An 18,685-nucleotide genomic window follows, 5' to 3' on the forward strand; every position below is an offset into this window, starting at 1 on the left:
TCGAGTTCAACCACTGTAGTTTGCGGTTGGCAGTAATCGTTTTTTAAACTTACGGGTTTCTTCAAAGCCTCGTCTTCAATTTCGACAATATGTATATTCGGATTTATTGGGTTTGACAACGTTTTTCCTTCCGCCGAATTTTCCACGCCGGCTACGCTGTTTTCTGTCCCTCCTGTGACTTTTACTACATTACTATCGAGTTCATCCACTGTAGTTTGCGGTTGACAGTACTGGTGAGTTGTCTGCTCTGTGACCTTATGGGTGAATTTCCGGTTCATAGGTTGATTGGTTATCTTTCTTACTTCATACATTTTGGGCACTAACATGTTCATTAAATCTTTACCGGTATACGACACAGGTGGCGCTACTTTCATTAAGTAACAAGGGTACCTGTGCATGTTCATATGTGAAATATTTGGGTTATACATGTTAAATAGTCAATACGTAATATTTAACACCTAATAAAAAAAAACCATTTCTCTTTGCGTATTTACAATAAGCGTTACTATGATCAGGGCGTAACTATAGTGTCTACTTATTTTATAACAGTTTGTACTGTGTATGTTGATGGCAGAGTCATCTGATATACTTGCTAAAGCTATAAGTGATATTTTAAATGATAGCTCTAAGTGAATCTATAATAAATCTATAATCTAAATGAATCTATAAACTATCATACCGATTTTTACTCATGTTAAATAAAATTGTTTTTAATTCTTCTTTTAACAAAACAGTAATTGTATTTACAACATCACGCACAACTACTTTCGACGCCATTTTTAACTGAATTAAATTGAAACTGTGTATTGAATTGAATCAGTTTCTATTGAAATGTGTGAACAACAAATGATTCAAGTCATATTCAACTTTTTTCGACCAACTATAATCGGACAACTAAACTTGATCCGTGAGAACGCGTCTTAAGGTGGCTAGTAAACATATCAAGTTTCTGACTAATATTTTAGTGTTTTCATAATATCTGGCCCAAAACAATTCATAGAGAATTTGGCCCCTTAAATTATTGAATTTATTATTCATTTCTATTTTAAATATTGTGAATACAAAATATATGCCCCCACCCGAACCCCAACCCAGGGATCTTTAGGAAAATGGAACAAGCTCAATGATTCATTGCCAATACGGCTTTCCCCGCATGACTTCAACACACATTACTTTACGGAAGGTACACGTTCATAAGACCACATAATAATCGGCAATTAATAAACTTATAACTAACGTAAAGAAATATGTATTAGCAATTAACAAATTTAAGTAATAACTAATTTACTAATTTAAACCATCATATATAAAATTAAGAAACTCCCACTTACTACCTACTCATCAAATCCTACCTAACGGATCGACATTTTCAAGTTCGCCACCGATCCGCTCTTTCTGATATAGCTTCCATAAATGCTGGCGTGCCTCAAGGTGGCATCTTATCTCCAATTCTTTATAACATCTTTGCTTCTGACCAGCCTACTACTCCCAACACCTCAGTAGCTGACTACGCTGACGACAAAGCGTTAATGTCTATTAATAAAGATCCAATCATAGCATCAATTAATTTACAAACTCTCCTTAAAGCTATGGAAATATGGTTTACAAAATGGCGGTTTAAAGTTAACCAGGATAAATCCGTTCATACAACCTTTACCCTCAGACATACCCCTTGTCCTAATGTTCTTCTTTACGGTACTCCAATTCCCTACTCTCCTAAAATCAAATATCTTGGCCTCACCCTAGATCAAAGATTAACGTGGGCTCAACACATCAAAACTAAAAGATTAGCATTGAATCATCGTCTTCGCATGCTCAAACCCTTATTAACCAATAATATATACACCTCTATTAAAACAAAACTTCTTATATATAAAACATTTTTAAAACCACTATGGACCTACGGCCTGCAACTCTGGGGCTATGCGAAAAAGTCAAACATAATGAAAATCCAAGCCTTTCAAAATATTGCACTTAGAAAACTAACGAATGCTCCACCCTACGTGTCAAATCATACACTACATTCCGACTTAAAATTAAAAACAATAAATGATGAAGCAAAAATCTTTTATAAAAGATTCCATAGCCGCCTAAATAATCATCCAAATCCATTAATAAAAAAATTGGCCACCCCTACAATACCTGGTAATCCTCCGAGACGTCTGAAGCGTAATTGGTGTCGAGATCTCTTAAATTAAATTAATATCAAGTTAACAGAAATTGTTATCAATGGGTGGCTTCTTTCAACAAAACTTCATGATTTTATAACATTCATCACATATTCTTATTGTGTCTAGTATAATTATACTAGATTAATTATATACAGATTGTTTATTACGTGTAAAAATAAAAAAACTAATTTAAACAAATTTATTTTTATAAAATACAAACCGTAATATCAATATTTTAAACTGGTAGTAATAAATAGATAAGAAAAAGGTAAGGTACGGTCGTTGTATACCCTTTCAACATGGCCGTCAATTGTCCTTTCTGCTTTCATCTATTCTGTGGTATCAGTTCAAAATAATGATATTACAGTTTGTAGTACATAGTGTTTATTTGTTTAAATTAGTTAAAATATTTTACACAAATACATATCTATTTTATTCTACTTTTAGTTTTTTGAAAATTATGTGTAAGTGAAGTGGATTATTATTTTTATCTGCACGCACTTCCCCTCCCATCCTAACTTTTAATCTCTTATAACTTTAAAAATAGTTATCCGAAACTGGTTATCGACCAGTCAAAATTTGTAACACATTATTCTCTATTTAAAAAGGTAATAAAATATATACGTTACCATTTAAGTTTCAAAAGATTGTGAAAAATTGAGATCACATTGTATAAAAACAATATGAAAAAAAAATCAATTATTAATTAAACCCAGTGAGATATTAACTGGTTCATGATAAAAGAATCACCCTGTATTATTTTCACTTGTTACAAAAATCAAAATATCTGTCACCAACGTTTCATCGACAATATAACATCAGTGGGCGATAATTAAAACTTATATCAGCAAAAATATCCTATCAATTAGCTTCAGAACAAATTAATATTTTGCTTGGCCGCTGAAAATCATATTATTCTACTAACAAAAATGATTAATGGCTGTAATACGTTGGTAAATTTTAATATTCCCGCTTTTTATATTTTGTAACTTATAATATTAATATTTATGATTAATTCTCTATGTAATGTCATAGAAGTTTTTGACTTTTCAAAAAAAATTGTTAATTACCTAAATACACAGAAAAACTACATAGTTGGGTATACTATGGATAAAGTTTATACAAAAACACTATACATGTATAATTGGAATAACTAAATAGGTTTAGTAACTATACAGTTGGCCAAATAATGTTTGACAACATTTTGAAAATTGTTGAGTTGTTAGCTATATGGTGTTATATTTCTTCTTCTTTCGTGTCGTTCAGATCTCGGTCATCCAAAAAGCCACGACTGCTGCCACTCTGTCATTTGCCAGGTGTAAGTCATTTTTATCACAAGTGGTTCCTATTAGAGGGCATTGTAGTAGGTGACCCATTGTCTGTGTTTTACCACATTTGCAGTTGGTAGTGTCTTCTTCTTCTAATATGTTCCATTTCTTAAGTGTGGTTTTGCGACTTCAAGTTTTATAAAAAATAAAATGAATTGTGTGGGTCAGGGGAGCCCGGCAAAAGCTATGCTTAGAATTTACAGTATGCGAATTATACGATTACCAATTGTTTATTTCGGGTTAGCAACCAAAAATAAACATTCGTATTTAAAGTACAAAATTCGTGTTGAGGCTACCCTTAGGGGTATAATTATCAATAAGTACTATGCCAGGAACCTTCGCGGGAGTGTACTCAAAAACTACCCAAAGTTTCATGGTGATCGGATGAATGGTGTACTAATGCGTAAAGGACAAACAAACATACGGCATATATATACATATGCCCGCGTTACGGTTTTTCTTCGTAAATTTCCTATTTTCCGTGCAACTCTTCCAATTTTTCTTTCCGTAAAAACCTTCTTTGGACTATAACGAATATCTTTTTAAAAAAATGAGCCAAATCGGTCCAGCCGTTCTCAAGAGATGCGATCACCAAATATATACACAATTGAACGTTACGGTTTTTCTTCGTTGACCCCCAGCGCCCAGGCATCTCATAAGAAGCATAGCTTCAAAAATCAACAAAGGAATAATCATTGCTAATTTATACTTGATCTAAGAGCCATTTGAAGTATGCTAACTAATTTAAGGGTAAATGAGTTTAAAGTTTACGTAGTTAGTAGTTATACGGCGATATTTCTATTCGAGTTATGGCGAAAATTTGATTAAAAACTACTTTCGTAGAAGTCAAATTGTGGCGTTCTAGACGAATTTCAGTTTTTTTGCGTTAGTAAATTAACTAATTTCTTTATGGGGGCTAAAAGGTGGATTTTTTTGTTTAATTATTAGAAAATAACTCGGATTTTTTTAGAAAAACGACCTTTAAGCTCCCATATAGAAAATGTTTTTAAAAGGAATTTTTTTAACAAACATTGCGAAATTTACATTATAACTTATTTAAAGACTGTTCGGTTCGATGACGTTGAAGGACTATGTTTACGCGACGGTCAGCAACGCGTACGTGGTCAAAATAGCCAGTGCGGTCGGTGTCAGCGCAGCCTTGTTTGTCCTGAACGAAGTGTTTACCCAGGTCAAAGGATATTTTTGGCGGAATCACGTGACCGAGCTGGAAGTAGCCAATACGGATCAGTGTTACGATTGGTTGTTGCGATGGTTGGCCGACAACAATGACCTGTTGCACTTCAGCGTGACGACCAGGGAGATCGGTGATTACGAAGAATCGGGTAAGTAACGATCCACGGGGAACTTGTGTAGGGCAACTGGGTTTTAATGACTCGATATCGCAATGCAAAGTTAGAGCGATCAATAGAGTTTCTTCTAAACATCCCCTCCTCTCAAAAAAAAAATATATATATATTTTAACTGCAGTAGTTGTTGGCGCTCTCTCGGTTGGACCGCCAAATTCGAGACCCTATCCGGCAGAGTTGGCAATAAATACCTCAATAAGCACACCGAAATTCCAGTCGGACTTCCCTAAAAAATATTCGCTTTGGGAGTCCTTGCTGACTCACTTGGCGAAGTTGATTTGAATAATATATTTTTCCGTGAAAGATTGAAGTAGGACTCCTGGTTTGGAATCCAGCGGACACCACCAGGACTCAAACATTGTGTATTTATATAAAAATTAATGCATAAGAAAAAATACCAATAATTTTTCGTAGGATAAATAGTTAGATAGGTGTAAGGACGGATTATTATTATAGGAAGTTTTATTATGAATCATAAACCCGTTCCCTACTCACCAGGCTTGGATATTATGCAATTGTTTTAACTCCCTGTGCTATTAGGGTGGGAATACTGTAGGAGCGTATATAGATATACTATATGAGGCGCTCAGAAGACAAACTGATTAATTCCATAAAATGAAATTTTTCAGGACAGGCAGTTAAAGTTATTTGAAACATTGTATGTAAGTAAATTGCCTATTTTCTTAGCGCAATCTAGTGATGAAAAATTCGACTATAGAGTTATTTATCTTGGCCAATGAAAATTATGCACTTTTTTTCCAACCATGCTATTATTCGCAATTTGAAAAAAGTGGAGTTTATCGGTTTGGCATTAGAGCGCCTCATATAAAAAAAACATTGGGAAGTCGACACCTATACTTGGAGAGTCTTTACATTCCCAATTTACAATGAAACCCATATTTTTAGATAAACATGAAATATTTGGTTTATTTAAATAAAAGAATCCTACTGGGTTGTTTAGGATTTTTTTTTTTTTTGTCAACTTCATCCTTTCTAGAAAGCTAATAGTGTTTCTCGTTCGTATAGATTTGCCTGAAAATTATTTCAAGTACGATTTTGAACCCAGCTCCGGCGAACATGTTATCAAGTAAGAGGCAAACAATTAATTAATTTTTTCCATTAGTTTAATTATAAAACTAAAAATGTATTAGATATAAAGGCCACTCGATCGCTTTGAAGCGGAATCGTACGGAAATATCAAGCGAATATTTGGCAAGACCATTCGAGACGTTTCGCATCACCACTTGGGGACAAAAGAAACAATTGTTGAACGAAATGCTCGAGGAAGGTAATCTGGCGTCTTAAGGTTTTTTTTTTATCTTTGCGACACATGCCATATACAAACAATAGCTACGCTATTATAACGCTATCGTTTGTCCGCAGCTAGGTTACACACGATATCAAAACGGAAAGTTGGTACCGCTCTGTATGTGCCAACATACGACAGGTGGCTAAGATTTGGATTTCGCACGCCCAGATCAAAGCAGACAGTGATACTCGACGATGGCGTATTTGACGGTATCTTGGCGGACCTGAACAACTTCATAAACGGCTCGTCTTGGTACCAAGAGAGGGGTAGGTATTGGTTCAAAAAATCGTATGTTTGAGCAAAATAACATCCGGTTGTGTCCTCATTCGTAGGCATACCGTACCACAGAGGGTATTTACTGTACGGGCCTCCGGGTTGTGGAAAATCTTCGTTAATTATGGCGCTAGCTGGTGAACTGAAGTTCCATATCTGCATATTAAGCTTGAACAATTCGAAAATGTCCGACGAACAACTACTTCAGCTAATGGTCTCGTTGCCAACGCGGTCGTTAGTGCTTATGGAAGACGTTGACTCCATGTTTGTTGACAAGGAAGGAAAATCTGTCGTAGGTTGGTGCCAGCCCTGTTCATTGTCGAATTAATACATCTTAATTTTTGTTTTTTTTAAACTAATTTAGAAAACAGTAAAGTCACACTGAGCGGTTTGCTGAATGCTTTTGATGGCATTGGATCATCCGAAGGCAGAATATCGTTTATGACGACAAACTATATAGAAAAGTAATACTCACGGTTAACATACAATAAATATAATTACTACTAGTCTTGTTTATTTATAGATTAGATCCTGCGTTGATTCGTCCGGGTCGCGTCGACTATAAATTGCACATCCTGCCATGTACAGATCATCAAATAAAAGGGATGTTCGATCGGTTTCATCCTAACGAAATTTATGCTAGAGAAAAATTTGTAACCGAAGTAAAAAAACAACAAAAGCCCATCACTCCAGCTCAGTTACAAGAATTCTTTCTAGTTCACCGTTATAAAGAATTAACAGATATCATTGAAAACATAAATGATTTATGGCAAGACAATGAAAACAATCAATCAACAAAATAACATTAATTTAATAATATTAATTTAAAAAAAGAAAAAAACATTTTTATATAAAAAAAAAAAATTTATATATATATTATATCTATACTAAGTACGTAAAAATCAGTTTTCAATCGAATGGCAGTCTGAGCACAATAAAAAAGTGTCATAAAATATATAAAGTTAAAAAAAAAAGAAAGAAAAAAAATCACAACAAAAATAGTATTAATGCATGTGTAAAATATGATGTATATTAAATATGAGTAAATTATTAATCGAGATTGGGATCAATCGTGTACAATGCTATTGTGCCGTCTACTGCACCCGTAGCAAGCAGAACTCTTTGCGAATGAAATTTAATAGTTACTATAGGCATAAACCGTGAACTCATAAACTAGTCGGTTGATCTCAAAGAGTTCAGTAATTGTCCTTCTGTGTTGTAGAACAATAAATTTGATTAGCAGAACTGCAAAACAATAAAACCAAACACAAAATTAGAAAAGGAAAATTTTGGGAATTTTTCTTACCAGGCTAAAATATTAGCAGTCGTGTGAATGGCGGCCGAGTTGATGTTATTGACATAGAATTTGGGAGGCGCTCTGTTCAAACTCAAAAGTTTTTATATCACCTTTTGAACTAGAAATTAAAATGTATTATTTTATGCACGATGTTCCGATTTTCACACGCAAGAAAAAAACTATTCTAAACAGAGATCTTCCTTGGGTCCGGGTGAGTGTTTTTTACAGGTGCGTCATGATCTGAGATTTTGTCACCATGCCACTGAGTTTAACAAAAGTAAGTTTACTACGGTAGTAAATAATTAACCAATAGATAATGACAAGTTTGGTGCAACCGGGCAACAGTTTTGTAACGTATTAGTATTATTGTTTTTTACCTTTTACCGCAAACTCGATGGATCAAACTATTATCCGGTTTATGTCTTGATGAAGTGCTTGACGTCCTAGGAGTGGTAAAATGTAAGATACAGCTGCGGTTTGCAATGGAACTAGTTCTGTCGTATGATTAGTGGGTCCTGTAGTAGAGATTTCGGCTTATATGCCGTGTCGTCTCTACCAGTGTACGGAAACGGTTTACTAATTTAGCGGTGGCTGATCCGTCTTTTGAAGAGCCCGGTCCTGTCAATTTATTATTAGGTGCAGATTTATTCGCTTCCATTATGGATGGAAAAAGAGCTAGTATCGTGCTATGAACGAGTCAACAGCTGATGCTAGGAAACCTGAACTAATCACTTTTTACAATAGCGCCAAATGAGCTGTAGATACGGTTGATAAAATGTGTGGTTTATATGATTCGGGCAGAAATAATCGCAGATAGCCATTGCTATTATTTTTTCATCTTATAAAAACTGCAGGTTTGGATAAACAAAATATAAAACTATATCTATATTAATTTAATTATATTATTTTCATATACATTTTTTAGCTTCGATGCGAAGCTGAGAAGGTATTGTTTTTACAATGATGTATTTTTATTTTATTTTTTTGTGTCTGGACCCACGATATTACGTAAACTGATGAACCGATTTCGTCGTGTAGCAACTGATCAGAAATCATACCTGGAAGGTACTATATCGTGCCAAAAATTAAAAAAAAGTCACCCCTTCCCCATCAAAATCGAGAAAAACACCTAAAAATTTTACAAATTTTTCAACTTAAAATTACGATGCTCTATAACTTTTTTTAAAAATAGTCGAAAATGTTCCAAATTTATATGAATTGTTCTTTAAACATAGTACTATCGATAAACATTAACAAACCAAAAAAATATCATAAACCCTTACCTATAGAAGGGATAGAAATGTTTTCTTTATTTCACTTTTTTTAGCAAAATTTTAGAGATTTAGATCTGAAAATTAGACCAAAGGCAGATCTAAAATAGAACTATGACATATATAATTTTCTCAAAAATCTGTAGTCAATTTTTTTTTTGTTAAGGAAAAACCCCAAAAAAAGGATAAATTTACAATTTGGCCGTAGTTAGTTTCTAGGTTGCTATGTGTGTGTGAATCAACAGTCAACAGGCAATGAAAATATTTTCATTATATTGTTAATTACGGTACATGGGTAACTATGACAGTACATTTTTATAGACAGACGATCAACCCTTATCGTATCCACCCTGCACAAGACGAAATATTAAATTTTAAGTACATAATTGCTGGTCCCACGTTATCTTCTAAACCTCTATAACTAGTTTGAACATACTATCCACAGATTCACATCGAAGCGTTTATTTATAAGTGATTTTATTACTTTCAGTTATAATAAATTCTGTAGACCTGTGACCTCTCCGTCCCCACTGTACTGGGTTTTTTTTTTAAAAATTAATTCGGAAATGTTGTACCATTGTAATCAACCGACATCAAATACTCTCAAACGTCGCATATACTTAAGGACATTGTCTATATTTTTGACAAAACTTCAAGTATTAAAAAGGGATGCCATGTAGAATCTTCCAAAAATAATTCGACACAAAGCGGCTCGTATATCTAATATACCTGTTGCAGAAACCTGTTTGTTGAGCGAAATCTCACAAATAGAACAGGCTAAAATGGGAGATGTGCAGTATATCTCAGGTAAGAAGATAAATGTACAAGAAATATCTGCGAAAAGTGTGGTCGTTGGGTATGTGAAAATCATTACTCAAAGGTATGTAAAATTGTATCGATCCTGGTAGTATTAAATAAGAAATGACCGCTGACCACCACTCTCTACCTAGGGTGCAAAGTCCAGTTCGGACACCAGCATAGCACAGCGACAATAACGTGTAGCTAAACACTTCCAATTGAATTGTGAAAAAATAAATGTGTAAGTCGCACAAGAGTGAGGTGCAGTAAGTGTAATATTTATCTCTGTTTAACATCGACAAATTCTTGTTTTTTTTGTAACTTTTTTTTAATGTTAATTGTATTATTTTCTTTTTATATGTTAACATTTAAAATTTTGAAGTTCAAGAGTTTACTTAAGAAATGTGTTAAGTATTAAATATTTTTTAGGCCTTTTAGTGCTCCAATAATAAATCCTAAACCAATTCAACCACACAAAGCACCCGACACAATACTTTATCCACATCGATACTTCGAAAAATATTTCCCAGATAATGAATTTGCAAAAATGACTGATTGTACTAATCTTTACGCTCAACAAACAAACGTTCAACATTTTAAACCAACTACGCCGTTTGAAATGAAAATATTTGTTGAAGTACATTTAATTATGGGGATTTTAGGATATCCTAGAATACCTACGCCTTTACTGGGATACAAAGTTTAAGGTATCTTTTCCGAAAACATTATACGTAACCGATTTTTCATTCTTCGTTGTTTGTTTCATGTTATTGATAACACAAAAATTCCAAAAACAAACTGTGATAAATTTATAAAAATACGACCATTATTTGATAGTCTTAGTAGAAGTCGTAGTGAATTAACTATCAAGAAAAATATTAGCGTAGATAAACAAATTGTTCCATTTAAAGGTATCCATTGAGCTAAGCAATACATGAGGGAAAAGCCTAATCCATGGGTCTTTTACTCCTATCACCTGAACGATTGACGAAATTTCAAAATAAAACGGTCAACGAAGAAATTAAAATAGATGAATTTAAAAATGAATGTGTAATGATAAGTTCAAATATGGAGCTCCCTAAAAATCTCCATTACGGAATTGAAAATCAATCAAATACATTATTGGTGTCTTCCGAAGATTCTGATGATGAAATAAATATTCAATTAGAGCAGAAAAAAACAATAACTTCGCTTGACATTGTCAAAATGTTAGCAAGTTTTAATTTGGAAGCGGCCTTTTTAAAATTGGCGTTAGCTTATAAAGCTTTGGGAACTATTCCATTCTCATCATCTTCATTGATGGTTGTTATTTTATTTCGTCAGTATCTAATGTCTAATTAAAACTATTTTAAATTCTAATGTGTTAAGGTCAAGTTTATCAAAACTAAGATAACATCTACAATGTCTCAACACCGATTAGAAAGTTTCTTTCGTTACTTTTGATGAAACGGGACATACAGATAAATATTGACGAAGCCATCGATACACTTGGAAGATCTTCCAAAGTTATGGGAAGTGCTTTATTGTTCAACTAATTTAATACAATTATGAGTTTTTTTTTTTTTATATAAATATATGTTGGTAAGTATGAAGTTATAATTATAAAATTAATTTGTCAGCAAATTTTTTTTTGCCATCAAACTACATTAAAGAAGTACATTACGAGTATAATTTATATTATACAATTCAAATGTGTATATAGTAACTCTTATTTAATATTTTAATATACAATAAATATTCACTACAGTGGGGGCCTCATAAAAACTCGTGGACCGTGACTCCACTAGTACTAGACTAAAAACTACAAATAAACACAATTGCTACAATTTGTTTTATAGTGCAGTGCCGTATGGTAACCGAGTATTATAAGAAAAAAGTATTAAAAAATGTTATCTCCACAAACAAAAATTGGGGACTGAAAGGGTTAAGAATTACATATTGGTAAGTTCATAATAAGATAAGTATGATTCTTATGGTAAATTGTATAGGAGTCGAATGGTAAAGTCATTTTTTGGCAAAACGCTCTTTTCCCAAAAAAAAAAAAATTATTGAAAAATACAATTAATTTAAAACGTCCTTTTCCCAATAGATCATTTACTGCAAAACGTTCTATTTCCTTCAATATTTGTCAAAACTTTCTATTTCCACTATTCTTCAAAACGCTCCCTTTCCCATTTATTAGAAATGGGCGATTAAATATATTTTACCAAAATGGAATTACTTTTTTTTGTGTACCAACATGCTTGGTAGAAGGCCTAAAACGACTTCCGAATTGATGTCTGTGTTGTCTGAGTTCGAGAATGCATCAACGTTTCACGACAGACCTAATGTACACCTGTCTTATGATAACCCCCAGTACCGCACTAATTACATTCACAACCAAAATAATAACTATCAAAGCAATAGGTATGCTAATAACAATCGAAGCGGCCCTAACAATAACAACCGCGACTGTGCGAACAACAACGACCCCACCAATCAAAGCCACATCTAGAATGGCCGTAACTGTAATGGGCATTCGGAAAACACCGGTTTGAACGGTCAATTAACCGTGTCCCGATTGTCTCGTTCTGTTATATTCTACACAGCTTTCTTATAGATCCGATAGTGCTACCAATGAAATTCCCTTGGTTTCTATCGATCTGTTTACCCTATCTCATAATGATCTCTTAGACACTGGCGCTACTGGCTACATGTTGGACAAAGTCCGAATCTCTATTTAACAGTTTAAAGAAAGACCACCATCTATCCTCGATGCCGATCAACGGAGTCACTGTATCTACTGCGTTAAAAGGAAAAAGCAAGACAGTTGTCCAGCAAGTTTTGTTCAATTTCATTTTGTCAGGACAGTCTGACGATGGTGTGTTTTTAGTTGTTCCTCAATTGTCTGTTTTGCTATGGTGTTATTCCGAATCTCCAGAATAAGAGTATTTGTTTTTCGGAATAAAAATTATTATTGACTATGAAAGTTTCTGTTCTCCCTCAATCACTATATGAATCTCCTTCTGATCGACAGTGTGATCTAATCAACTCCGTATCAAATATTTTGTCTTGGCCGTCCAAACGTCTTCATGATGAAAATATTTTTATGTTTGTTCAATTTTCACATCCGAAGAGCTCCAGCGACAAGTGAATTCACTTTCCTCATTAGAAGTTGTCCAGAGGGACCGATTATATGATTTTCTATGTAAATATAGGTCGGTACAAAAACTGGGTGAGCGATTATTGAACATATATAAATATATACTCATATAGAGTTTTTGTTTTGTTTTAGAGCCTTTAACGGGTGACGTTAGCAGAAATATGACCCCCCTAACATACGTCAATGTGAGCAAAGTGCGACTGCTTGACATGTTTAACGAGTGCCTCAAAGAAGCGAGCTTTCCTGCACTATGGAAGGAGGCGAGATTGGTGCTGCTATACAAAGGTGGGGTCAGTCAATGATCCGAGCAGCTTCCGCCCGCTGTGCATGGTCAACACAGCCGGAAAGTTACTAGAGAGGTTACTCCTGTGGAGACTGAATCGATCGGATGAACGGTGTACTAATGCATAAAGGACAAACAGACAGAAATTAATTTTTATATATATATATAGATTAGTTATTAAAAAATATTAAACTACAAGTTTTGGCAAACCGTTGTATTTCATGGTTAATTCGATGATCCTGCGCACCTGTTCATAACCCGACAGTATAGCTCCTTGAATGGTGCCATAGTGACCCGTTGAACAAGCCTCTCCGGCGAAAAATAGAACTGGCGGACACGTTGCTTTGTCCACGTCCGGAACAGGTTGTCCTAAGGTTTCCCGTAGCATCTTGGAATCGTACCCCGGTCTGTTAAAGCTGTATGCTCCTCTGAAAAACGGGTTGTTCGTCCATTTCGACCTGATAACGTTTGAAGGGTATGGAATCGTGCTGTTGCCAGTGTAGTGTCGCAACACTCTGGTGACTTGTTTGGCTATGTCTTCTTCAGTAACATGTTCCGACTGACAAGCCGCCAATCCAGCCAGCTGAGTGACTAAGACGTTGCGAGCGCCCGGCATTTGTTCGAAGTGGCTGAACGAACTGCCCCAATCCTTGAACCGCTGTTTGGAGTTCATACCTGCTCCTGATAACCGAATCGTCCCGAGGTTGTCGTCCCAGAAAGGCCTATTGTACTCCAGGTAAAGGTTATTCAAATGTCCGAATCCCAACATTTCGATGGCCTCGCATTTTTCATTCGGCAAGCACGGCGAGAAACTCAAGCCTTTTTTTAGGACCCCCAAAGGCACGGTGACGAGCACGTAATGGGCTTCCACGGGATTTTTACCCGATACGTGTACCAGACAACGGCGTTCTGATATCTTACTCGGGTCCCACTCGACTTTTTCCACGGGCGAGCATAACTCAACGTTTTTGTCTACCCTTTCCCAAAACATCTGTAGAATATTGACTATCCCTGACGGCACGCTGATGCGATCGACAAAGTCACGTCCGTCGCTGAACTTACCGACGTCCACTTCGCTTAGATCTGCAGCGCACTCGTTGCTGAAACCTTCGGTCAGAGCGGTCATCGCATTGGACATGTCGGCTTGGGACTCAACCGGTGCCGTAGCTATGAACTCCTTCGTCCGTTCTTGTATATAGCTTAGTAACGAGGATCCCTTCCAATGACAACTGTTGACTTGCGACGATCCTTTTTGATCCAAGATACTGCGAAACGCGTCTAAAGCCTGTGAGCCAATGAGTTCATTCACAACCCGACCGTCGTGTGTTAAGTATTGGGCTTCTGAGAAGTATTTCCGTTTCTCATACTCTTTTAACAGACCTTGTTCGCAAGCCATGCCAAGCGGCCAGGATAGCAAACCGTCGTCAACCCATCGAGCGCCCAGTTCAAACACTCGATTGTCGTGCACAATTGAACTGATCCTGCCACCCGCCCGTTCAAGTGCCTCAAAAACTTTGAACTTTTTAAACCCTTTTTTGGCCAATTCGGCAGCCGCTGATAGACCACATATGCCTCCACCAATTATAGCTACCGTCGGCTCCTCTATCCCAGAATTCAAACGAAACTCTTCGTACAGCACGCCATTTGTCAGCTGGCTACACTGAGATGCAATAAAACGTCTGCTTGGTTGTCCAACTCGAGTGACAACCTGGTGAAATCGACTAAACTTAAGAAACATGACAACATTAACAGACGATAACAATCACAATCACACCAAACAAATGATATTTGTTTATATTACTATAACTATTACTGTAGAGTTAACCACCGCTAGGGAATTGTGGCCAACAGATATATCAGATATTTTAGATTCATGAGGTAATTTCGTTGATTTTCTCATTGTTTTAACTAATTAAAAACGTTTAAGTAACTGCGAAAAGATATGACATTCTCAAGGTATTTTAACATTTATTATAAAGATGATTGTGTTTTTGATGAAGATGACGAATATAATAATTGTCTTTTAATTTTTTTAAATTCAAAGTAATAAACCATGTATACAGTTTTAAGTTTTATTCAGGGTCATTGAGGGAGTGTCTGTGACAGTCTATGTGTTAGTTAATCAAAATATTTTAGAGTTTGTGTTTGTGCAATACTTATTTTAATACTTCTCATGGAGATTGATTTAGTCACAGCTATGACCTTGCTTTCTTAATGTGTTTGCACAGTGAGATTATTATTGACATATTTACTATATAATAATATAACACAAATAATTATATTTACTGACCTATAGTAAGATTCGTTTTGATTAAAGAGGTACCGAAAAATGGGGTAAATAGAAACAATATCGGGAAAGTGTTTTCATTTAATTCCTTACAATTCAGTTTTAGGATCAATATGAAACATTTACTAAATCCAATAGTCAATAGTACGAAATTCGTTTATACCAAAACGTTTCGTTTTGTTCTACCTCCATACGCATATTATTGATAACAAACATGTGCTATTTCTTATCGATTAAAAATTATCAACATTTAAAGTAACCGTTTACGATGTAAACTTCGTTTTTTAAATTTCTTATCGTTATCAAATTTTTCCTAAATATTATTGCCTGCAGTAAATCTTAAGTATTATTTTTTTTTATTGATCTTTTTGAAATATCGACAACATGGGTCATTAGTTATCCATTAATTACAATTTTTAATTACGTTTTTTTTAAATTTTTTTTGTACAGGTTGGGTGTTTTTATGAATTTTATCATTTAAAGACATTCTTTTCCTCAGGTCCCAATGACTCAACCAGTTGTTTAATTATTTTGAAATGTTGTCTATGTATTTGATATTTGCGGCATTTAGTGCGGAAAATAGCTAAAATCAAACAAATACTTATAATTTAAATACAAATATACTTAATAATAATTCAAACTATCCTCCCCTAGCACAAAAAAAATCCTTACAACACTTCACAAAAAGAAAATTCAGCTCCCGAAGAAAAATGTATCAACTAACAAGCCAACTCTCTTAATTTATCAATGACCTAAAAACATTAATTAACCCACTTATTTCATTATTGACAACAGGTTTCTTTAGATGTAAAGTGAAAAATTATAATAAGACTACAAACAAGAAGGAATTAATATGTCAATAGTATAATCATTAATAATTGTTTATAATTAGGTAGTAAAATGTTAGGCTACTATGACGTTTGTTTCTTTAATCAAATTTAAAATGTATTACAGGATTATGCAATGCTAGATGTTTCTTACTCAAAAACATCCATTAACTCGGATGATTCGTGGCAAACTTGAGCTTTAGTGAATTGTGGAAGGACTCTATATTGTTGTTGATTCTTCTAGGGAGCCCATGAATTGATACAACTTCCGGCCCAACACTTCTTAACCAATATCTAGTACATACATACATACACATTTATTTAAACAATTACAATCTAAGATTAGTTAAATTAAACAAACACAGTCAATTTAAAAAATACTGTATACATTCAATTTTTTTTTTTTAGTATGTATGTCTTCATATCTCAATTATACAAACCTTTGGTAATATTGAAACAAACGCTCCAAGTGCACAATGAAGCCTCTTTCTATGTACCGAGCAAGCAACAACGGCAAACAAAGTAGAAGTCTTACAGTTTTCAATGTGTCTTCGTTGTTGTTAACATGATGCAAATAATGTAACTTCATCATTTTTCTCCACACAGTCTTAAAATAATTTTTTCATTATTCATCTTAATTTAATGTCACAACTAAGGAGGGGGGGGGGTTGTTGTACCCTTCTTAAAATTTTGTTTTCTTTTTCTGGGAAACCCCAAAATACAATACATTATGATGAGACTGATATGAGGCGCAAATACAATTTTTGAAAATTTTCACAAAACAACATAATTTCTTTAGATAGAACCAACCAAGATTTTCAAACAAACACATATTAGGGCTGGTTTTGAAACTAGATGCCTCTTAGTGAATATTTTTGAGATTTTTTTTTTTAATAATTTATACTCATTTGCGCTATAAGCACCATGGTTTTTATTGCTTTTATGTGTTTTACTTTTTTTAATAGTCTAAGTTTCAACATTCTTTGAAAACAGCAATCAAATTAAAGAAGGTTTCAAACCGCAAGTAAAAATGCTATTAAATGAGAAAGGAGAATTAGTCACGGATAAAGGAGAAATAGTAGAGCTGTTTAAAAAATATTTTGAAACATTACTGAACAGACAAGGACAAAGTAGCGCAAACGAAGACGTGACTTACTACAATGTAGAGCCAGACATTGGAGAACCTAAACAGGAAGAAGTAGCAAGGATAATAGGAACACTTAAGAACAACAAAGCACCGAGTGAAAACAAAATATCAGCGGAGCTACTAAAAAGAGGTGGAAAAGGCTTAATAAACACATTGCATGGAGTTATAAGTGAAGTATGGAAAAAAGAAACTATGCCAGAAGAGTGGAATACGGCAATACTATGTCCTATTTTCAAGAAGGGAGATCCAATGTTAGTGTCAAATTATAGGGGTATATCATTATTAGACACAGGATATAAAGTATTTACAACACTGTTACTGGAACGAATAAGCCCATATGCAACAGAGATTGTGGGGGAATACCAGCGTGGATTTAGAAAAGGAAAATCAACTGTCGATCACGTCCATACCATCAGACAACTAGCGGAGAAGCATTACGAATATAATAAGGATCTGTACCTGGTATTCATAGACTTCAAACAAGCCTACGATTCCATTAATAGAAAAGAGTTATGGAATGTTTTGAAACGCTTGGGTATTCCTCAGAAATATATAGATTTAATTAAGATGTGTAATAGTAAGACTAATTTTAAGGTAAAATATCAACAAGAATTATCTGAAAAGTTTGAAGTAAAATCTGGTCTGCGCCAAGGAGACGCACTGTCGCCGATGCTGTTCAACATTGCTCTTGAATGGGTAGTGAGAACAGCTAACGAAACTCGAAAAATGGAAGTAGGTGAAATTGAAACCATCCTTGCCTATGCGGATGATGTGGTTGTTCTGGGGAATTCTAGAAACGAAGTGGAGCAAACCACAATAAAACTCTTGGAAGCAGGAAAGATCATGGGTCTAGAAGTTAACCAGGGTAAAACAAAATATATGTGTATCTCACGAAACGATGGTAATGACTTAAGTTTACAAGTAGATTCTTATGTCTTTGAAAAAGTAGAAGCGTTTAAATACTTAGGGATAAATATAAACAACAAAAATAACGTACATGAAGAAATAAAAGAACGAGTAGCTAGCGCGAACAGATGTTATTACAGTTTACTAAAACTATTTAAGTCGAAATTGTTATCAAGAGAATCGAAGATAACTTTATACATAAGCTACCTAAGACCAGTTTTGACATATGGATGTGAGACGTGGGCTACTACAAAAGGTGACTACTCCAAACTAAGTACA

General features: G+C 34.5%; 2 protein-coding genes across 2 annotated transcripts; one reads left to right on the forward strand and one right to left on the reverse strand.

The window, feature by feature from the left end:
• The first annotated feature begins 4,574 nt into the window (after positions 1–4,574).
• Positions 4,575–7,251, forward strand: LOC126839728 (mitochondrial chaperone BCS1-like). Its single transcript, XM_050575144.1, has 7 exons — positions 4,575–4,824; positions 5,893–5,953; positions 6,018–6,154; positions 6,250–6,441; positions 6,508–6,744; positions 6,813–6,912; positions 6,972–7,251. The coding sequence occupies exons 1-7, from the start codon at positions 4,575–4,577 to the stop codon at positions 7,249–7,251; spliced, it is 1,257 nt and encodes a 418-aa protein (XP_050431101.1).
• A 6,175-nt stretch (positions 7,252–13,426) lies between these two features.
• Positions 13,427–14,977, reverse strand: LOC126839729 (spermine oxidase-like). Its single transcript, XM_050575145.1, has one exon. It carries the CDS (start codon positions 14,975–14,977, stop codon positions 13,427–13,429), a length of 1,551 nt encoding a protein of 516 aa, XP_050431102.1.
• Between the last annotated feature and the right edge of the window lie 3,708 nt (positions 14,978–18,685).

The sequence above is a fragment of the Adelges cooleyi genome, unplaced genomic scaffold (genome assembly GCF_023614345.1).
Source record: "Adelges cooleyi isolate 19-005CV unplaced genomic scaffold, UGA_ACOO_1.1 ACOO_flye_CR_arks_rails_tigmint_CR_PRNA_307, whole genome shotgun sequence".
NCBI classification, from domain to species: Eukaryota; Metazoa; Arthropoda; class Insecta; order Hemiptera; family Adelgidae; genus Adelges; species Adelges cooleyi.

Bases quoted from the DNA above. Each gene is read 5' to 3' on its own strand.
- LOC126839728 (XM_050575144.1), top strand. From the start codon at position 4,575: ATGACGTTGAAGGACTATGTTTACGCGACGGTCAGCAACGCGTACGTG. The intron at 6,442-6,507 runs GTAGGTATTGGT...CCTCATTCGTAG, and splicing joins GTCTTGGTACCAAGAGAGGG to GCATACCGTACCACAGAGGG. The intron at 6,913-6,971 runs GTAATACTCACG...GTTTATTTATAG, and splicing joins ACGACAAACTATATAGAAAA to ATTAGATCCTGCGTTGATTC.
- LOC126839729 (XM_050575145.1), bottom strand. From the start codon at position 14,977: ATGTTTCTTAAGTTTAGTCGATTTCACCAGGTTGTCACTCGAGTTGGA.